The sequence below is a fragment of the Sorex fumeus genome, unplaced genomic scaffold, assembly GCF_029834395.1.
Source record: "Sorex fumeus unplaced genomic scaffold, SorFum_2.1 ptg000086l, whole genome shotgun sequence".
NCBI lineage: Eukaryota > Metazoa > Chordata > Mammalia > Eulipotyphla > Soricidae > Sorex > Sorex fumeus.
In genome coordinates this window covers 26,852,476-26,875,434 of record NW_026606143.1, presented here as the reverse complement: position 1 = coordinate 26,875,434, position 22,959 = coordinate 26,852,476, and the positions used below count along the sequence as shown (strand labels likewise).

Sequence of the window (22,959 nt, the reverse complement as noted above, 5' to 3'; positions counted from 1 at the left end):
CACCGCCTTCTGATTTGAAACGAGTCGTTTCTTTGAACCCTAAGAAATTTTATCTTGTGCGAGAGTGAAGAGTTAAGTGATGGCTATGTTCTTATCTGACAGAAGGTGAAGGTTGAGATTGCCGCGACCGAGAGAACCCTGCTAGGTTTTTTCCTTGCAAAAGTTCACAAACTTGATCCTGACATTATTGTGGTGAGTAGAAGCTGACCATGTTGTGGGGGGTGTGGGGGGCGGAATTTTTCATTTCTTCCTTTCAGTGTGATTTATTGGTGCTTTCTGAGCAAGCCAAGAATCTTTTTCAGAGGAATTGGCCCCAGGGGCTGATAGAAATTGCCCTTTCAGCAGACAGGAAGGGAGAAGATTCTATCCCGCTACCAGAGCAGTATTTCCCCCCTCTGATAGAAAATAACTTGTGAACTAAATTACTGTCACTGTCACTGCCCTCCCGTTGTTCATCGATTTGCTCGAGCAGGCCCAGTAACGTCTCCATCATGAGACTTCTTGTTACTGTGTTTGGCATATCGAATACGTCACGTGTAGCTTGCCAGACTCTGCCGTGCGGGCAAGATACTGTCAACCTCTAGAAATTTGTACTCTTGTGTGAAGTGTTGGTATCACCAAAAGTTGGCTTAGTTGCCTCAATTGTATAGAAAACTGTATAGAAGTCAGAGGAATTCAGTTCCTTGGTTTGGTGCCAATTCCCAAACTAAGAATTTTAAGTTTTTGCGCTCAGTGTCTCTGTAGGACATCCTCATTTGAGAACCCAGGTCTCCACGAATATTTTCTCCTGTCCCCTTCCTGCACTTTTATTGATGGACCTGATCCGAGTATGCTCCAAAGACAGCAAGGAATACTCAGCTGTCTGCTCCATTTGCAGCTTTTTGACTTATGTTTCCTTTGATTGTTTTTTCTATTTTGTTTGTGGGGGGGAGGGTCCACACCTGGTGAACCTCAGGGGCTTCTCCTGACAATTCTCGAGTGGCCACGAATTATGCAAGGCAAATCCTTAACCCCTGTCCTATCTCTCTGACCCTTAAGTGTTTTCTATATTAAATCAGTGACAAGTACATCTTTTCTGCTTTATTTTATTAGTATTGCTAGCTTTTTGGTTTCTGGGCCACACCTGGCAGTACCCCGGGCTTAGTCTGTGCTTAGGGATTCCTCCTGATGGGACTTGGGACCATTTGGGATGCCAGGGATTGAACCCGGGTCAGCCATGTGCAAGGCAAACTTCCTATCCTCTGTATTATCTCTCTGGTCCCTATTCTGCTTTATTTCAAACTCTCGTGTTTCTTTTAATAAACCTGTGCAGTGAATGATTTTTGTTCATATGATGGAACTTACTATTGACATGGTAAATTTGCATTTTGACAGGTGCCAGACCCAGAAATATTGGGTATTGGGCTTGGTGGGGGGGGGGTGGACCTGGGGATAAAACCCAGGGCCTCCCACATACTAGGCATTTGCTTTACTACCCTGTAAGCCATGTTCCTTGCCTCTGCTTGTATATTTGAAGTTTTCTATTTGGTGTACTTTAATTTCCTTGGATATTTCTTTTTGTTGTGGGGCTGGTGATCAAATTCCCTGATTCATCACCCTGTTTTCTTATTTTTAACAAGTTTCTTAGTTGAAGTAACTGATCATGGGTAAAAGAGTGTAAGTTGGTAGAGTTTGAACTCTGTTCTTTAAGAAGAAACATGCAGTTCTTGGATTTTCTACGAAGTTTATAACTTGTCACAGAACACAGGCAGATTTTTGGTTTTTAAGGGAATGAAATGAAATTATTCGAATGCAGCTTTTACTGATCATGTGTATAGTATGGGACCTTAAAATTTGCATTTACTTCCGAGATTGTGAGGCATGAGCTGCAAATTAAAAGACATCATATGAACCTTGCATCAATTAGGATGAAATAAAGTTTATTCTAGCAATCTGCTTAGCAGCCTTGTTAATGTCAAGGCTAATGAATGCTGCTGATGAATAAATTCCTGAAGAAGAAAGGACCCCAATCGGAGGTAAGCTCGTGATGCCTTCAATTAGAGACCAGAAAAAGAAAGGGCAAAGAAATTCGATGCTTATGAAGATAAATCCTCTAATTTGCATTTGTTATGTTTTTGGCTGCCTTACTTTTCTGACTAGGGTCATAATATTTATGGGTTTGAGCTGGAAGTGCTACTGCAGAGAATAAATTTGTGCAAAGTTCCTCACTGGTCCAAGATAGGTCGACTGAAGCGATCCACCATGCCAAAGCTTGGGGTAATGATCATCTTCTTTGTTATTCGATTTGTTTATATGGAATAGCTTACTTGGGAACACACTGTGCTTTTCTGTTAGGACCTGGCTGTAATTGGACATTTTGATTTTGACACCAAACAGCTTTTTCTTTGAGTCCAGCGTTTTATTGATAAAAAGTCATGGGTAATGTTTTGTAAGCAGTTGTTAGAATCTAGGACCAAGCCCATACGTATCACCTCCACTGGGATGTTGCAGAAACATGTCTCCTTCAGGCAGAGCTGTGGAGTTCAGAATTCACAGAGTTTTGCTATCATTTAGCTTGGGGAAGAAAGAATGGAAGGTGTTCAACTGTGTTAGCAGGCAGAGGGTTCAAGCCTTCTTTGTAGTTACTCAGAGCAACTGCCATTTTCTGGTACAATTCTTACAGGAGTACCAAAACTGGTTCAAGGTCATAGATCTCTTTGGGGGACGGGCTGAGATTTGAACCCAACATGTCTGACCTTTGAACTGTGTGTACTCTTATTCTGCCTGCTTGCTTCCCTCATTAAAGAGGTTTGGGCGATTTTTTTTTTGTATGAAGCACCTTCATTTCCTAAATCTGCCACTGCTCGTTCTTGAAATCTTGTGTTTTTTTTTTTTTGGTTTTTGGGTCACACCCAGCGATGCACAGGGGTTACTCCTGACTCATGCACTCAGGAATTATTCCTGGCGGTGCTTGGGGGACTGTATGGGATGCTGGGAATCATACCCGTGTGCAAGGCAAATGCCCTACCTGCGGTGCTATCGCTCCAGCCCCGGAATCTTGTTTTAATGGAAGTTTCTAAAGGAAATGGGCACTGCCACTGCATTAGAAAACTTAGAATTCTGTGCCCTTTATAATGCTCTCCAAAAGATTCCACTGCTACAATTAGCGTTGGGAGCTGACATCTTTTCCTGTTCAGATAAAGTGATCATCACCGTTAACTCTTCATTTGAACATTTTCTTAACTATCTCCTGAACGCACTCAAAGGTTTCTTTGTATGGTCTCTTTCAGTGAGGTTTATCCTCACCACCCTATTTAAGATGCAACCCCATCCCCCATTTTTGTTACCCTCACCTTGTTTCACTCTTTCCCTTTTTTGTGACTTGAGTACTCCTAAAATTTTGTGAAAATGTCTTCTTTATGATGTCTGTTACTGTATATGTGTCACGAGATGGGAAATCTTTTTTGCTTAATTCACTGCTATAGCCCAAGAGCTTAGAATAATGCAAGACAGTATATCTTTCAGAATAGCTGATTGATGGGTAAATTACTGGACAAATGAGTCTTGTTGTGTAGTTTTGGGTAGCCTCAGAACAAGTTAGGACAAAATGCGTCCATGTCTCCTCTTTCATGGGATTTGCTTTTTGTCTTTCTTTCCCTTTAAGGGCCGGAGTGGATTTGGGGAAAGAAGTGCTACATGTGGCCGAATGATCTGTGATGTGGAAATTTCGGCCAAGGAATTGATTCGTTGTAAAAGCTATCATTTGTCTGAACTTGTACAGCAGGTTCTAAAAACTGAAAGGGTCATAATCCCGATGGAAAGTATACGCAATATGTACAGGTATGATCCTGGGTGCTTCCCGAAGTGTCTGTCTTGCAAGTAACAACAGCCAAAGTGCCTCGTCATGCCGGAGGAACAAGGGCCCAGGGTGCTATGGGGAGAAAAATTCTCCCTTGTCTCTATCTCCATTACCACCATCTCCATTGCTTTAATCATTGGAACTGTTTGGTTTCTTGAATTAATTCTGTTTGATCACTTTTTTCCCATCTCCCTCATTTTCTTTAACTCCAGCTCAGTGTTTTTGATGAGTGGAAATTGTGATATTTGGGTTTCTACCCAAATGAATTCATTAAAGAATTGTAGCTATAATAATAACAACAACTTTTTTTTTTTTTTTTTTTTTTTTATACTAGAATATGTTTTTATTTTATTTATTTATTTTATTTTTTTTTATAATTTATTTATTTATTGAATCACTGTGGGAAAAGTTACAGAGCTTTCGGGTTCAGGTCTCAGTCATGTAGATACCGAACACATTTCCCTTTACCAATACTCATTTTTAACCCCGAACCCCAATAGACCCCCACCTCCCACCCCTCCCAATTCTTGTGAGGTAGATGAGTTCTAGTTAATACTCTATCCACTTTGACTAGATAGATTATTTCGATAGAAGATGCACAATTATTGTTAAGAGTTTACGACCCCCCCCCCCCCCATCAGACATGCTGAAACAGCGTTGTGAAATGATTTGCTTTCTACAACTTGGTTTAAGAATAAAATGATGTCGCGCGGCCGCGATAGCGGCCGCGCGGTTTTGAATTTCTGCTATTTTACTTATTGACCCTGGAAGAATTTCTATTAAAAGTTAGCTAGTTAAGAGATTGGTTTCTGTGTCCTGGAGTCGTGGCCGTGCCGGAGAGCCGCTCGTGGGGGGCAGCTGGCGACCCCGGTGGGGCGTGGGGGACGGCCCACAAAGCCCCCCTTCCCATGAGGTCCCCGCTGCTCCCCCCCCCGAGCCCGGCTCAAACCCGCTTTCCACAAGGCTCCCGTGCGGCCGCCATCTTTCTTTCCAGAGAGGAACGGGCGGGCTGGTCAACGCCCTTCCCCCTCCGGGCAGGCTTGGTGGCGCGGATCAACACAAGTCCATCTGCTTTTCTGCTCCAAGCGGCTGGTTCTCTGTGCTAAGTCCTTGTGCCTCCGGGGCCGTGGCCGTGCCGGAGAGCCGCTCGTGGGGGGCAGCTGGCGACCCCGGTGGGGCGTGGGGGACGGCCCACAAAGCCCCCCTTCCCATGAGGTCCCCGCTGCTCCCCCCCCCGAGCCCGGCTCAAACCCGCTTTCCACAAGGCTCCCGTGCGGCCGCCATCTTTCTTTCCAGAGAGGAACGGGCGGGCTGGTCAACGCCCTTCCCCCTCCGGGCAGGCTTGGTGGCGCGGATCAACACAAGTCCATCTGCTTTTCTGATAACAACAACTTTTTAAAAAAATTTTTTTTATTACTGAGACACCATGAGGTACAGTTATAGATTTACAAATTTTTGTGCTTGGGTTTCAATTGTACAATGATCAAATACCCATCCCTCCACCAGTGCCCATTTCCCACCACCATGGATCCCAGGGCATTCCCTTTTGTTCTCTCTCTCTTATTGGGTACAACAACAATTCTTTTATCGGGCTGGAGCGATAGCACAGTGGGTAGGGCATTTGCCTTGCACACAGCCAACATGGCCGACCTGAGTTCGATTCCTCCTCCCCTCTCCGAGAGCCCGGCAAGCTGTTGAGAGTATCTGGCCCACACGGCAAAGCCTGGCAAGCTCCCCGTGATGTATTCGATATGCCAGACACAGTAACAAGTCTCACAATGTTACTGGGCCTGCTCGAGGAAATCGATGAACAATGGGAGGACAGTAACAGTGACAGATTATTATTATATGCTTCCCCTAATTCAGGACTTTGTGCAACTGTTTTGGAAACAAGAATGCTAAGAAACCAGAAAAGATTTTGCTTGATAGGTCTTTTTTTTTTTACTTCAGGTATCTTATTATTGTTAATATTCTGTGTATACTCACAGAAATCAATTTTTAAATAATTGAATTCGGTTAATAAACCTTGCATTGCACTTTATTATGAAGTTTACGGAAAAGGCCACGGATGCAGCGAGGCCCTCAGCCGCTCCTGCAGTGCCTCTAGGGCCGACCTATCTTGTGTCTATCTTGTTATTGAGGTGTCTAGCTTTATCGAGGTGAAAGCAGCAAGTAAAAGTTAGATACATTTGCGGGATCTGGAGGCACCTTGTTATTAGTTATCCAGAGCTTAGTCTTTCTGCATACTTTCATGCCTGAGTCTTTCTTAACTAAGATGTCTTTGGTCACTGTTCATTCGGTTTGTGTCCCTTTCCCCTGGAGTGCTTGGACTGTTTCTCCTCCCCATGGTGGTCCCCCTCTGCATGCTGTCATTGGGAATTTCATTACCATTTGGTGTCGACTCCTCCCACCCGTGCATCTTCAGCTTCAATTGCCCCCCCACCCCCAGTTTCTAGACTCCGTCTCCAGCTTCTTTGTTCTACTTGATGTCAAAAACAGCTTCTAGTCTGCTCTGCTGCCTATAGAGTTTCTCTATAGATATTCCTGAGTGACAACTCTTATTTTTCTAGTGTCGCTAGAAACCCACAGCTTTTTTTTCTTTAGCCTGGAGGCATATTTTTATTTATTTAATTTTTTAAAAAAATTTATTAGTGAAACACCATGAGGTACAGTTGTAGACTTACAAATTTTTGTGCTTGGGTTTCAGTTTTACAACGATCGAGTGCCCATCCCTCTACCAGTGCCCATTTTCCACCACCAATGGTCACCTCGTCCCCTCCACCCCACCTTGCCTCTGGCAGGGCATTCCCTTTTGTTCTCTCTCTCCTTTTGGGTGTTGTGGTTTGCAATAAAGGTATTGAGTGGCCATCATGTTCGGTCTGTAGTCTACTTTCAGCCTGCATCTCTCACCCCGAGCGGGCCCTCCTAGCACCCTTTACTTGGTGGTCCCTTCTCTACCTGAGCTGCCTTTCCCCCCAGCATGTGAGGCTGGCTTCTAGCTGAGAAACCCACAGTTTTATCCATGGCCCCAGAGACCTGAGGCGTCCATGAGTCTTTGTTCTGAGCTCCTCCACTCTATCCGTTTGGCAGTCCTGCCAGCCCTGGGTTGGCTGTGTATCTGGGTCTGCCTCCATCTTTTCCTTTCCACCAAAACCATCCTCCTGACAACCCCCATCTCCATCTCCTGGATCCCAGGGTGTAACATTGCTCTTCAGACTGCTTTTGTTCTTGTAGCTGGCTGTCACCCCAGGAAGCAGCTTCTCCTGCTAAAGTCTAAGTCAGATGACATACTCGACCCAAGTCTTCCAGGGACTTTTTCTTCCCTGTAGAGCATTGTGTCCCTGAGTGGGCAGTCCTGCCCCTGCGGTGGGGACGCTGGAATGATCCAGGCAGGAAACAGTAGTAATAGCCTTGAGTGCATTTGGGGGGGCTTTGCTTAAAGCAGGTAGATTTCCAAGGGGTTGGGGGTCTGAATAATATTTTTTCCTGAAAAGAAAAAAAAACGACAGAGCAGATAAGTTTACAGACCTGTGATGTATTGCAAAGTAAAAGCTTAAATCTTAACTTGACTTAGAAGGTCCCTCATACAATGGCGGTCATCAATGTAAGTATCCCCATTTCCTGGTCTCCATCATTCTTTGTTTCAAAACACATCGATTTTTGTTCATGTTCCTGGAACTGCCAGTTTTGCACCCAGCTCAGGGACTTTGGCCTTCCTGCCTGCCTGGATATCCAGAAGAATTGCCCTTCTCCTCTTCCAGGACTGTATCCTCACTCATTTCTACCCTAGTTTCCTAATGAGAATGTTAATTTCATCCTCGCACTTATTCTCTTTGCTTCTTTTTTGGGGGGGTGGGGGGTGTTTGAAGGCACAGTTGGTTGTGCTCAGGACTCCCTCTTGGCTCTGTTCCCAGGGATCACTCCTGAGGGTTGCTAGTGGGTACCATATGTGATGCCAGGGATTGAACTGGGGTAGACAAGACCAGCACCTCCCCCCCCCCATACTATTTCTCCATCCCTGTTCTCTTTGCTTTTACATTTCTTCTTCGTAACACTTAGCATTGTACATTATTTATTTGGTTTTTTCACTTACATCCTCTCCTGTGAGGACTACCCCATGAAGGTAGGAAGTTTCGTCTGATTCAGTCCCAGCCAGCATCTGGAACAATGCTATGATTGTACTAGACATGCGGTACATCCTTGTTGGAGGGAATAAATGAGAGGCTTTCGGTTGTTTGGGGATTTGTAGTTAATACATAACTTCATTTTCTCTTTGTGGTATTGTGTGTGTTTTGGAGAAGGGTATTGAGATCAGTGCTATAATTGAATTCCTAGTTACATACCAAACAGTGTAAAATTGTTTCTAAAGCTGAGGTGCCATTGCTCAGAAGTTACTTATACCAAAAAAATTTTTTTGTAATATTTTATGAAGTTCTGATTATAGTCATTGTTTCTTTTAATTACTTGATTCTTTTTCATTCTTACTTTTCTTTACAGTGAATCTTCTCATCTGTTGTACCTGTTGGAACATACCTGGAAAGATGCCAAGTTCATTTTGCAGCTCATGTGTGAGCTAAATGTTCTCCCATTAGCATTGCAGATCACTAACATCGCTGGGAACATTATGGTAAATTGAACTTAGAAAGGGGGAAAAAGCACTTCCTGTTGGATTCAGTGTTTGCTTGGGGTAGTTGTTATATGATAATGAGTCTAAATGCATGCGTATAAAATGAGTAACTTGTATTCTGAAAGCTGGGCTTCTTTTATAAAAGGAAGAACTGGCTGGGAGAAGGGAAGAAAAGCCAGGTGCAGAGTGTTGAAATTTGGGTGCGCAGAAGGATCATCTCAAACATCTGGGTGTGTCTCATTTGTGGTGTAGGCCATTTAGTAGTCAAGAAATAGCCCAAATTGTCAATATTTGAAGCTCTCATTGTCTCCTTTTAACTACGATGTTTTAAATGCTAGAAATAATATAGTAGCTTTCCTTTTGTGGGAAACAGCAAGAATGATCTTGAATGAGGTGCTAGGACTGAACTTGCTTTGGCTTGTTGTGATTTTGAGCTCAAATTTAAGAAAAATTTTATTTAATAGTCTAGGACGCTGATGGGTGGACGATCTGAGCGTAACGAGTTCTTGTTGCTTCATGCATTTTATGAGAACAACTATATTGTGCCTGACAAGCAGATTTTCAGAAAAACTCAGCAAAAAACGGTGGGTCCAAAATTGTGTAGCATTTTGCCTTTTCTTATCTCCTCCCTACTTTACTACCTAGCTACTTTTTTTTGACTGTGATAACATCTGTTTTCAAAATAATGACTTCTCTGTCTACTATAAGAACGTTAAGTCCCATTGGGTGCTTATTTCCTTTGTGCTTTTCTCTGCACAGATAAAGATTACTTGTGAGATGCAACATTCTTTGAGGGAGACATTAAGCTTCTTCCCTGGGCGACTGACTGCCTGGAAAGTGTTTTGCTACACAGTCCTCCCTAAAGTCAGGTTCCAGTTGAAGCATTTATATTCTTAAGTCCATGAGCTTTTTTCTGTTGCATTATCACATTTTTATGTACTAGTAAGATTAAGGTCACCCCAATCAGACTTCTGAAATGGCGTCTGTCACATTGAAACTAAAATTTAAGTGACTGTGGGGCTGGAGAGATAGCACAGTGGGTAGGACATTTGCCTTGCATGCGGCCGACCCGGGTTCGAGTCCCAGCATCCCATATGGTGCCCTGAGCGCCACCAGGAGTAACTCCTGAGTGCAGAGCCAGGAGTAACCCCTGTGCATCGCCGGGTGTGACGGAAAAAAAAATAAATAAAACTTAAGTGACTGTTTTATCAGCACTAACAGTAATTAATTCAGAATGGTAATGTAATGTTAAACTATAATCCATTTTCTCAAATTTGTTTGTTTTATGTACATTATCAGAATTGGCATAGGCATTTTGATGTGGAGAATTCGACTTCTGTAGAGCTATGAATGTCGGCCACTAGTATACTAATTTCAGTACATGGACATATTTTAAGGGGTGCATATCAGTAATGAGTTACCAATAATGCCTCCAAGAAATACTTGTATTTTTACGTTACGAATGTTAAGAATAGTCAATTTGAGAGGACTTCTTACAATCTCAAATTTTATGTGGTAGGAAGAGTTACACGACTAGTATTCACTAATTTAAAAACAACTGTCAAACAAACACTGTCCTCCCGTTGTTCATCAATTTGCTTGAGCGGGCACAGTAACGTCTCCATTTTGAGACTTGTTACTGTGTTTGGCATATTGAATATATATTGAATATATATTCATATAAAAAACATAGTTGTTACTGTGTTTGGCATATCGAATATGTCACGGGTAGCTTGCCAGGCTTTGCTGCATGGGCAAGATACTCTCGGTTGTTTGCCGTGCTCTCCGAGAAGGGCAGAGGAATCGAACCCGGCTCGGCCAGGCTGGCTGCGTGCAAGGCAAATGCCCTACCGCTCCAGCCCAAGTTCGATTCCTCCGCCCCTCTCAAGGAGCACGGCAAGCTACCGAGAGTATCTCGCCTATGCAGCAAAGCCTGGCAAGCTACCCGTGACATATTCGATATGCCAAACACAATAACAAATCTCACAATGTTACTGGGCCCACTTGAGCAAATCAATAAAAACAACTAAGTTTCTATAAATTCAGAAACATTTTGAAGTAGAATTTGCATATGTATTAACTCACAGATAGCACACTTCTTTTGATAACTGTCATGTTTGATGTTTTTTTTTAATTAGTGAAGATATTATAGTACTAATCTTTCCCTACAGGTTGGGCTCTAATTAAAAAGAAAAAAAAGTTTTTTAGAACAGTATATTGTGATTGAAAAAGGTGGGAATCATAAAACTTAACTCGTTGCTGGCTGGTGAATCTTTCTTCCTATTTGCTATTAGGGAGATGACGATGAAGAAATTGATGGAGATCCCAGTAGAAACAAGAAAGGTCGTAAGAAAGCAGCATATGCTGGAGGCTTGGTGCTGGACCCCAAAGTTGGTAAGACTGATTAATTTGTGGATTCATTTTCCCTGGTGTTAAGGAATTTCTTAATGCAGAAGCTAGAACTGCATTTTATTTCCGGTTAGCAAATCAGTCTTAGCAAATAAAAATCTTATTTTTTTATTATGTTCATGTGAATATCTTATTTGCCAGACATGGAAATTAATCACTTGATGTGAGTTAATATAAATATTTTCTGCTGTGTTCCTGAGGATAGTATTTAGTGAATATAAAACTTTAAATTTTGTGTGATTTTCAAGTGTCATGAAATATCACTGGTGTGGAGGTGGGGAGGGGGACCAAAAAGGTATCAAAGCTCTTCTTAGCTGATGAACAGTACAGGAAAGGGGCTGTGCTGAATTTGGTCTCAGTTGAGTTTGCCCATCCCTGGTCCTTGCGTGTAGCTCCTTGCCCTGGTAGGAGCTCCTTCATCTTCTCCCAACCACTCTTTCAGGATGGCACTTCTTTGTCCATTGTTCCAGAACCACTGTAATTGGACAGGAAATGTTAAAAAACAGACAGCTAAGACCTAGTTGAACTTTTAACAGAAGACTAGCTGTCATGAATGACAGGACTAGAAAGGATCTCTCTTTTCTTTTACAATTCTAGAATCTTTTTAGTGTGCAGTTACATGTATTTACATTGCTGTGCAAGAACTAATTTGAAGTTTATCAAGTAACTTGAAGTCTGACTAGGAGACATTTTGGACTAAAGTTGATTTTTTAATTTTTGTTTGGTTTGGGGGTCGTATCTGGCTGTGATCATGGCTCTGCACTCAGGGATCACTCCTGGCAGGGCTTGATGCTGGGGATCAACTTGGGCAGATGCATGCAAGGCACGTGCCCCGCTCACTATACTATCTCTCTGGCCCTTTATGTTTAGTTAGGAGGGTATAGCCGGTCATGAGGAAGTGGAGCCATGGTGTGGGGATGAGCGAGGCAATGAGGCCGATGATGAGGTCTTCATTCATGTGGCTGAGGTAGTGCAGGGTGGTGATGCTGGCTGACATGATGGTGGACACCAACTGGTGGATCAGGGAGAAGAACGGGTTTGGGCTTTGCAGGTGTTCTGTGGCCATCCTGCTCAAGGCAGTGTCGTCCAACACCCCCACACAGTCCATGTTCTGGGTTAGCCTCTTGAGCGTGAGCAGAGAGTTGTAGGACTGGACCACCGCGTCACTCATTTTGTCCAGGTTGGGAAACACTGAGTAGGTCTGCACCAGCTTCTTAAGGTATTGGTCATTCAGTCACTCCAGGGGGTCGGAGCCCAGGCCAGAGCCTGGTACCCGCAGTGATGGAGTGACACAGCACGAAGGCCTCCCGCCTGTCATTTCATCTGCTTCTCATTCTATGATGTCAGACACATTAATAAAACAGGTCATTAGTCCTTAGTGTTGGATCTGGGCTAGAGTTTGGGCTGTGATCTTGGGCCAACAGGTTAATCGCTATTAAACTTTAGTTTTTGCTACTGTAAAATGGAAGTAAGGATAATATATATCATACAGGGATTTAAGGGTTCAAGTGAGAGGTTGTTCTGTGCCAGACTCTACTAAACAGGTAGTATATGTTTGCTGCTGCTGTCTTATAAAGGACATTTATTTTAAAGCTGTTTCTTCTTAAGGTGAAGATAACTCTTTGTAAATGTTCTAGAGAAATAGAGTTCTCTGTGTACCTTTGCAGGAAAAAGGACACCTCGTTCTACTACTGACATTTCGATGTATGTCACCTGTCTGATTTTAGCACCCTTTGTGTTTAAGTTAATGAACCGCCTTTTTTATTCTTTGAAGGATGTTTGTAACATATATTTGTCTCAAATTCTCACTGTAGTAGGCTGCTTAACATTTTGGTGTGAGAGTCAGTGGGAACGCTTGCTTAAAGGAGAACTTAGCAACATTATTTTTATTTTTTTATATTTTTGCATTTTTGGGGTCACACCAGCGACACACAGGGGTTACTCCTGGCTTTTCACTCAGGAATTATTCCTGGCGGTGCTCAGGGGACCACATGGGATGCTGGGAATCGAACCCAGGTTGGCTGCATGCAAAGCAAATGCACAACCCACTGTACTATCGCTCTAGCCCCCCCACAGCATTATTTTGAAATGGGTGTGATAGTTGTCCTAATTGATAGGGGAGAATGTTTGCCCCTAATAATGGTGTATTCTGGGGGATGGGGGAGCCGGTGGGGAAGGTGATTTCAAGGTGAGACAGGTCTTATTTGTGATCTGTACTTTGCCCTCTAATGCAAGTCATTTTTGTAGAGTAGAAATCAATTAGCTTCTTTTTTCTCTGGTCTCCCTCATACCTCTGTGGGGAGGGGGTGGTGTTGGTGGTTATGTAGTTTGTAATGTACTTCATAATTATTGTACTTCTGATGTGAGGTTGATGTTATGACTCTTTTTAAAAAATTCCTTATGACATATGGCTTTGTGATTTCAGGTTTTTATGATAAATTCGTTTTGCTTCTGGACTTCAACAGTTTGTATCCTTCCATAATTCAGGAATTTAACATTTGTTTTACGACAGTGCAAAGAGTTGCTTTAGAGGCACAGAAAGCTTCAGAGGTTTGTATTCAACTGGGTGCTCATAAGGTCGATAATAAAATAGTGCTATGGCTGTATCTCAAAGCCTTATACATAGTTTTGTAAACCAATGGTAAACCAACTGAATTGTATTTAAAATAAAATGGGGGGAAGCAATGCTTAAAGAAAGAAAGAAGAGAACCAAATGCATTTACATCTTGTTTTTTCTCTTTAAGAATATATTATTTTCCCTTCTTAGTGGCCAAACCAGGGGAAGGGCTGGAAAGGAGACTCAGACTGGTTCTGTGTCTAATTTAACAGCTTTTATTGAGCTGTAATTCACATATCATGCAATTTTCCCATTTAAAGTGTTCACCGTAGTGGCTGTTCGTGCAGTCACAGGGTGTATAGCTTTCACAGTCAGTTTTAAGACATTTTCATTGTTCTTTGGAGAAAGCCCTTATCTTTTAGCAGTAACCTTCCTCAGTCCTGCCATCCCTTCCAGCGCCAGGCAACCAGTAATCTGTTTTGCCTCTGTATATTTGAGTGTTTGGGACATTTCATCCAAATGGAATCATAAAACTTGTCACCTGTTGTGTCTGACATATTTCACATAGCATACTGTTTCACTAGTCATTCCTTCTCTAACATGTGTTAGTACTTCATTCTTTTTTTAATTGCAAAATAATGTTCCAGTCTATGGTGACACACACAGATATCACATTTTATTTTAGAATCATCAGGTCAGTTTATATGAAAACATGCTCATTGGGATTTTGTCTCTAGGGATTGGGTCTCCAGGGGTCAGATTGGTGAGTATTGTTATCTTAACATGCAGTTCTAGAATAGGCTTTCCCATCAGCCAACCACTGAGCTAATTCCCCTATCACCATACCTATCACCATACCTTAATTTGATAATTCTGTTTGTTTGGGGGCCAAACCTGGTTGTGCTCAGGGGTTACTCCTGGCTCTGTGCTCCAAGATCACTCCTGGCAGGTTCGTAAGACCATATAGGATGCTGGGGAGCCAGTCCAGGTTGGCTGCATGGAAGACAAGTGCTTTACCCTCTGTACTATCTCTTCAACCCCCTTTTGCCTGTTCTAGAATTGCATATAAATGGAACATTTTAGCACATAGAGATTTTGTCTTTTTTGTTCAGTGTAATGATTTGGAGACTCATCCGTGTTTGAATATCAGTAGTTCTTTGTTTTGAATTTATTATGAGGTACCACATACTCTACCTCTTCTCCTGAAATGACTATTCAGATTTTTTTCAGTTGTTGGCTATTATTTGTAAAGCTGTTGTGAACATTGCGCACAAAATCTTTCCTGGGTGTATGATTTGACTTTGGGGGGTAAATATATAAGGTAAATGAATGTCATTTGTACGGGAAGTCTCAAACTGTTTTCCAAAGTAGTTGTACCATTTTATATTCCTGTAAATTCTTAGGCAACTTGTCCCTATATCTTTTCCAGCACTTGTTCTTTTCAATCTTTTAACTTTTCTATCTAAAACCATATTTAAAAACATTGGGACCACACCCTGTGGTCCTCAGGGCCTATTCCTAGCTCTGTGCTGAGGGAATCACTTCTAGTGAGGCTTAGAGGACCATCTGAGGTGCCAGGAATTGAATTCAGACTGGCCGCATGCAAGGCAAACTCCTTACCACACTCTATTATCTTTCCAACCCCTGCAAGCAATTTTTAAAATACCTCTATTTACTAAACAGACTTTTCAAAAGGACTCTTTTAATTTCCTCACATGACTTTAATCCTACCAGTGATCAGCCAGGTTTATGTAATGCTTAATAACTTAACGTACAGATCTTCATATGGACAATCGCTTGTAGGGAGTTTGACCAGATTTAATTCTCCAGCAGTAGAAATCATCAATTAACATCTGCATAATGCTTCTCCCTGCTTTTCTGTGCAAGGGGCTGAAGACCTGGTCTGTTTCCCCTCTGGCCACTGAATTTTCATGTGTTCATTTGACCTAACCACGTGCTTGGGAGTTAATTTGCTGGTTCATTTTCATGTTTCTAGAAGAGAGAATCTGCCACATTTGCCTTGTGAGCAGTTTCATCTCTGTCACTTGTGAGCCCGCGAGTGAGTTCAGAGTCCAGATACGATGGTTAAAGTTGGCCTTCTCTGGGAGTACTCTGAGTGTAGCTTTTCAGATCCAGTGTTGAGTAGACCTTTGCAAAGGTAGCAGGCCGGGGTGATGGCTCAGTGGGTTGAGTGCAGGAGACCTGGGCTTGCTCCCCATCGCCACAGTTTCCGCACACCTCCGGGAGCAAGTCCCAAGCACCAAGTCAGTAGTCTCCTCTGAGCAGCACCTGTGGGGTCCCCAAACAAACAGCACCCTGAAAGAGATTTATAAATGTAATGCCCTCCTGGTTAATAATACTGTCTGGGCTCTGTCCTGTACTCAGCATGGTGATAATCCTTATTTGGCCCCTCCCGCCACCACCATGTTGTTTATTTGAGCTTTCCACTTTGTTTTTTTTACATTTTTATTTTATTTATTTTTTTGCTTTTTGGGTCACACCTGGCGATGCACAGGGCTCACTCCTGGCTCTGCACCCAGGAATTACCCCTGGCAGTGCTCAGGGGACCATATGGGATGCTGGGAATTGAACCCGGGTCAGCCACGTGCAAAGCAAATGTCCTACCTGCTGTGCTATTGCTCCAGCCCCCGAGCTTTCCACTTTGGATTCTGGACTTGTAGTAGAATCATTCTAGGGTTGGAAGGGACTTTGAAGGTCATCCAAGAGATTCTCTACATGTAGCGTTTCTCCGTCATTTTCTAGTGTAGTGTTCCATTTGCCAAGAATAGCTAGCATCACACAACAGGAGGCAGTGATGCAGGACGTGGTCTACGCATTTCCTGACTCTACATTCTTTCTTTAGTTTACTTTTTATCTGACTTCCGTTGTTGCCTGTAATAAATTTGTTATCATCATCTGGACTATTGGAAAACAATAGGTCCTTGTTACTCGTGTAAGGTTGTTCATTTGAAGATATTGATCTTTATAAAACCAGATACTTAGTAAGGGCTGAGTTATCAAATAGCATTGACTTGACATAATTCAAGCCTAGGGTTTTATTTTAAATTCTGAACCTTTGAAAGGGCAAATGTGCCTGGCTTTTCTTCTCAGCCTCTTAATAGTATTAATGGAGATTTAAGAAAAATGGTCTAATGCTTTCTCTGCTTTTTCCTGCTGTACATTTTAATGTAAGAAGACTGATTGTTGCTTTTCTAAAATGTTGCTATTCTTCTATGATTGCAAAGCAATTTATAGATAAAAGGTACTATATAAATGCTAAAGAATATATATGTATTAATTTTTAGCAGTGGCGTGACCAATTTAAATATGTGCTTCAGATTCTTAAACGAAATAGCTGATTTCATGTTTAGACTTTGGTTTTTTTAGTCAAAGACATTTAAAATAATTGCTATGATTGTCCATGGTTTTAAAAAATCTATAAAAAATGTCTACCGTATTTTGCTTGGTAGTATTCATTACTTTAAAAAGTACTTGAGCCGGTTCTGTTTCTTTCCCCTTTTGATCTTTGAGGTCCTTGGTGTTTTTTTTTTAATTTTAAAAACAATTTCCCTAAACACGTTGCTCGCCAATTTATTGAGGAGAGGAGCGAGTATGCATAAAAATGATGAGCTGATAGAACTGGGAAGAAGAGCAGGCTCTACAGGCCTCTCAGCTCATTCGCTCATGGTCCCTGAATTATTGTGACTCACTTATGCATGGAAGTAGCTTTTCGGCACGTGATCATGAGATAAAGCCCCTATGAACTAGTATGCTGGAAAACTGCTTCATGAGCATTAGATGTATGTGACATTTCTGTTGTGTGTTCATCAGGATGAAGAACAAGAACAGATCCCCGAGCTGCCAGATCCAAACTTAGAAATGGGCATTTTGCCCAGAGAGATCCGGAAACTGGTAGAACGGAGGAAACATGTCAAGCAGCTGATGAAACAGCCAGATTTAAATCCTGACCTTGTTCTCCAGGTACATCGCTTCAGAGAGAGACATTGGAGGGACAGTCTCACCTTTTAGAATTCGGTTATCAGGGAGAGAGTTAAACATGATACTGTGGATACATGCATACATTTGTTGAGGTTTCTGGGGAGGAAACCATCCAGAGGCTTTAAGGTGCCTCAGAATGGAAGGGTTCCCTGTCTCTACGGCTGTGCAGGCTCCTCCTGACTTTGGGGGTGCTTTGGAATCTGTGTTTACTTGCTTCTTGGAGGTGAGGGAATCATGGATCTGAGAGGATGGGTTGAAATTTACAAAGTTTTTTTTCAATGATAGAGAGGATTGCCACTTTTCACTGGTGATACAGAAAACACCTATTTAATGCACAATTATCTGCAAATGTTGTTGTTTGTCTTCTGTCCTTGTCTCGTATGGTCTGCAGTATGACATTCGACAGAAGGCTCTGAAGCTCACAGCAAATAGTATGTACGGCTGCCTGGGATTTTCCTACAGCAGATTTTATGCCAAACCACTGGCTGCTTTGGTGACATACAAAGGAAGGGAGGTAAGTAGCGTTAGTATTTCATGTCTCGAAAATTGAGTGTTGTTGATTAGACATGTTACAGTGTGGAAAAGCCAAGTATGTTACCTAGTTATTCAGTCTCAAATTCCCCTTAGGGCACATTTGTGATAGGTTTTTAAATGAACTTTCATTTATTCATCCATTGCTCAAGCGGGCCCAGTAACGTCTCCATTGGAGACTTTGTTGTTACTGTGTTTGGCATATCGAATACTCTCGGTAGCTTGCCGGGCTCTCTGAGAGGGGCGGAGGAATCGAACTCGGGTCGGCCATGTTGGCTGCGTGCAAGGCAGACGCCCTACCCGCTGTGCTATCGCTCCAGCCTCGGCTGGGAGGTGTTTGGGCCAGACTTGGAGGTGTTTGGCACCTGGATCTGTGCTCAGAGATCACCCCTGGTGGTGCTGGAGATCGGACTCAGCTCAGCTGTAACCCCTATGCTATCATCTGTCTTGCCCCTCTTAGAAGTGAAGCTTCTTTGGAACACAGCCATGGTCGTCAATTTACATTTTGCCTATAGGTATTGTTTGAACTTCAATCAGCAAGATTGAATAGTCAAAGATCAAGGCTTGCATGCCCCCACAAAACCTAAACTATATCCGATTTGACCATTTTCAGAAAACTGCTTTATTTCCCCTGCTTTAATTAGGAGCCTTTTCCAGTAGGACTTTGCGCTGATGAAGATATTCGTCATATGCCTCTAGCCAAGTGACATGCACTTGATACTTGTCTGGCTCGTGGCAACTTAGCCGAGGAACTGGGATTTGAGTTCTATTGAGTTATAGTTACAACACATTTGATTTGAAGGAGCCACACGTGGCTGGTAGCTACCGTACGAGGCAGCACGGAGCCAGCAGGCCTGATGCAGGGGACCGCCGAGAGCCACTCTTTCACGGGCAGGTCTAGCTCAGACTTAGTTCTGGGCGGAAAGGCTTGAGGCCGTTGATTTGTGCGCGATGACCTTAACATCGTGCAGGAGCCCTTTGATGTAGGGAGACAAGGAGCCTAAGACTCAGTGCAGTGAAGGATGACACTGGAGCCTGATCTTTCTGCTGGCAAAGCTGTCCTTGCCACAGGAGGGTCATCTGCCCACCAGGTCTGTTGTGCCCTTGCGTTGTGTTATTCCTGGAAGTTTGTCTTTCGACACTCCTCGCAAAACAGCCCTTTGTCTGAGAAGATAGAGGTGTTCCCGGGGCTAGTTGACGTGAGAGAAGGATGTTTTCAGTTTCTTCAGCGAAGTTTACTTTAAAATTATTTAAATTTTATTTCTGTATATATATCCAGTGGCTTCTGATAGAATACCACCTTATTTTTGTATTAGGAAATGCACTCACTATGCCCCAACTGGGTGATAATACATGGGTTGACTATTGAGATTGGATCAAGGTTACTCTTAAGTTTCTCCCGAGAGGCAATAGTTGACAATTTACTCCCTTGGAGAGTGCTTCTTGCTGTTGGGAAATCCCTGTTGTTACATTTTCTGCATTGGCTCAGAAATCCACAAGCTTAAAAGGGCACTGTTGATAATGATAAGCCCCAAATTTGTCCAATGATCTCCCCCACTCCCATAATCCATTGTATTTTAAGGGCAATATTTTCTTTTGGCTGAAAATTTAATAGGGAGCTGAAACAATTTTTTACTTTTCGGTTGTAGCTAATGTAACAGCAGATCTTTAATAAATATAAGAAATCTGGTATTCTAACTAAAAAATAATTTCAGGCAAATTTAGAAATAATCATGTGATTTAGATTCTTGGTTTGTGCTTCCCCCTCTTCTCGCTCCCCTTTGTTCCTTTCCACAGATAATAAATTTAACACCGGTGGAGAGTGAGCCTTTAAAGTAATGTAAGGTTCTTGAGAAATAATAATTATACATTTGTTTTCTGGAAATCTTACAATAGAAGATTCAAAGCCACCTAACAGCAATTAGGTCCTAAAATGAAAATCATTGTTAAAGATATTGGTGGTAATTATTAGCACTGGCAGATGGACTTAATCCTTATGTTGGTCCGTCTTTGGGTTTGCTAGCATTTTCATGTCTACTTTTAGGCCTCTGTGATTTCAAGCTGCTCTTGATTATTACCGAGATAAGAATAACATGTGAAATAAGAGACAGGTTGCCGAGGCATTGCCTTTGTAACTTCCCAAACATATTTTTGTAACCATAAGGAGTGTTTAAAATAAATAGTAATCTGAAGATAAAATAAATTGCTTGCTTTTGAGGCCCTGTGGGATAAAGTAGATTAAGATTCAAGTGTAAATGAGAAGGATGCCTGGTACCATGCCATATGAAAGAGGTAAAAATTCTGCATTGGCAGAGAGATTAATACACAGCCTGGAGACCGTGAAATACTCTTCTCTCCTTATTTTGAAATCTGTTTTGTGTGTGCTCAGTTCTGTTAGAATCATGCAGGTTTGGCTCTGGTGACCTAATAATTTCTGTAATCAAATGTATTGTGGCTGCTAGAATGCTCAGAGTAATTACTAATTGTACTTTTAAAAACAGGTTTGTAATAAAAATGCTAATAGTTGTGTCAAATGGGCATCAATATTGTCTTTTTTCCCAGGTGTGATCTTTCACATGTACATTCTTTGAGTTTTAATTGCTTGGTGGTAGAGGAATTAGTAAATGATTAAGGAATTATGAGGGCCTCACAGCATGCAAATTTAAAAACAATAAGATTCCATATTCCAGAGAAGTAATATAGGGACTTCATTTATAGACACGCACAAGTGAAACCTGTAAGTCTTATTTGGTATTGGAGTTTGTGTGTGTGTTCTCAATATGTGGGTTGAGAGACATAAAAAAAAAAGACAGCGGGCATGTTGGTGCCACGAGTGGACAGAGAATTTTAAACCACCAAGAAAAAGGACTTGGTCGTCAAGTGACTGGTGTGGTAATTGACGTGATTGTTCACTAGATGGCGATAGACACCCTGGGATCATTAATCAATTAAGGGTTTTACTCTGTGAACAATAGTAAAGGCCATTTATTGGCAGAGGTTTTGTCCACATTTTTGACTTTTATTAATTTTGAAACCATCAAAGGCTAACAGTTGTGTTTAAAATAATAATGGCTTTTGACTTGTAAGTTTCATTGATGAGAACAGTCATTTAACGTATCATAGCACACTAATTCTTCCATCAAATAACAAAATTCACACCTCTGGCCATGGAACTACAATGTGCGGCTCCTGCAGTCTCAGTATCCAACTAATCTGAAGAGAATTGAAATGATTTCGATATATAATTTTGCCTCTTGGAATTTGTTGCTTTCTATTTGTTCGGGGGATTTTAAATTTACTCGCGACTTATAAGCATACTCATTGCATAATCCTTAGTGTAGTGGTAATATTTGTCTTTATGGAATAATTAGTACTTATCGACATTGGTATTGTTTTATTTCTCCACTCTGTTATTTCGGTGCTCTTGAAAATGATTTTGGGGCTAGATTTCTGATTGCATTTTCAAGTGAATGTCTGCTCTAATGTTTGGGTGTAGAGCCCTGTGCCTTTTCATTTTCTCACCCAGTAGGCTGCAATGAGTCTTTGCCTCCCTGCTTGCCAACCAGTTGTAGATTGCCTAGCTTTCAGTTGTGTTTGGAACTGAAATTTGTGCATTTAGGAAATGTATCCAAATCACTGCCTGAAAGCATTGCGACCTGAACAAGCCTGCCTGGGAGTCTACCGGTGGAGGGTCTTTGTTGTCACTGGAGAAGGAGAATGGATGAGTACGGAGTCTCTTATGATGAAAGCATAAAGGAGCCTTTTGTCTCCTTTTTATCTGGAAATACACAAACATTTCACTGTTTTCATCTTTTTTCCTTAAAGGAGAGCCTAGTTTCTTGGGTATTTTTTTTGTTTTGTTTTTGTTTTGTTTTGATTTTTTGCTTTTGGGCCACACCCGGTGGTGCTCAGAGCTTACTCCTGTACTCAGGAATTACTCCTGTCAGTGCTGGGAGTGGGGGAACCATATGGGATACCAGGGATCAAACCTGTGTTGGCCACGTGCAAGGCAAGTGCCTTATCTGCTGTACTATTGCTCCAGCCCCAAGTTGTTATTTTTAATTTAATTCAGGACAGTTCAAGCCCCCCCTTTTTTTTATCTACCTCTACCCCCCATGTCTTTCTCGTCTTCCTCAGGTTGGTTTGGCTCTTTTTTCCCCATTGACGTTTTGCTGTTGCAGCATACATGTGGACCCACACATGTGGAGCATTGAGATATTTTGCCATTCATGTCATGCTGCTTATTTGTTGTTTGCAGCTTGCTAAAAGTGGAGTTTGGGACCCTATACTTTGTAGACAACATTCCATTTTAAACATATCTGTGTTGATGGATTTCTTTCAATGTGGTTTTTATGTTAAACCTGTTGCATAAAATACATCAGTGAATCAGTATAGCACCATGCATTTTTAATTCTCCCATCACTCACGTTTTCAGATTTCCAGCTTTTCGCTTGTTCTGGGTTTGTGTTAGAGCAAACAACTGCTCCTTAAGCACTACATGCCCACCAGTTTTCTACTGAATTTGGATATCCATAAGCAATCTATGACATTCCATTGTTAAGAAGAATTACTTAAAATTTATCAGAATAAGCCATTTCTTTCAAATGACTGAGTGCCTCTGTACTAAAAGCCTCGGTAGGATTTCACAGCATGACTTCTATGGTCAGGTAGCAAGATGAATGATTTTGACATAATTTCACCTCTTTCAACTTTTTACTTTTCTGCTGAGGGACTTAAAATTATATATGTATAGATATATGGTAAACATACTCATTGCATAATCTTTCATGTTACACATCCTTGCCAGCACTTGTTATTATCAGAATTTAAAATATTCACCAGTCTCATGAATGTGAAAGATGATCTCATTCTGATTTGAGTTTACATTTTTCCAAGTATTAGTTGATCATCTATTCGTGTACTTTAGCTCTTCAGCTTTCTTCTGTGAATCGCCTGTAAGCATAGATGTGTTCTATTCACTTGGTTGTGTATCTCAGT

General features: G+C 41.8%; 1 protein-coding gene and 1 non-coding gene across 2 annotated transcripts in view; both read left to right on the top strand.

The window, feature by feature from the left end:
- POLA1 (DNA polymerase alpha 1, catalytic subunit) overlaps positions 1-22,959 on the top strand; it is a 341,043-nt gene that overhangs the window by 49,371 nt on the left and 268,713 nt on the right. Inside the window, exons 18-26 of the mRNA XM_056131121.1 lie at positions 103-192; positions 2,140-2,256; positions 3,644-3,819; positions 8,336-8,465; positions 8,930-9,049; positions 10,760-10,859; positions 13,300-13,424; positions 17,263-17,412; positions 17,822-17,944. Of these exons, the coding sequence (XP_055987096.1) occupies positions 103-192; positions 2,140-2,256; positions 3,644-3,819; positions 8,336-8,465; positions 8,930-9,049; positions 10,760-10,859; positions 13,300-13,424; positions 17,263-17,412; positions 17,822-17,944 (1,131 nt within the window). The remainder of the gene's footprint in view (positions 1-102; positions 193-2,139; positions 2,257-3,643; positions 3,820-8,335; positions 8,466-8,929; positions 9,050-10,759; positions 10,860-13,299; positions 13,425-17,262; positions 17,413-17,821; positions 17,945-22,959) is intronic.
- Positions 12,450-12,574, top strand: LOC130039453 (small Cajal body-specific RNA 24). Its single transcript, XR_008794879.1, has one exon. It is a non-coding gene; the product is annotated as a small Cajal body-specific RNA 24 (non-coding RNA).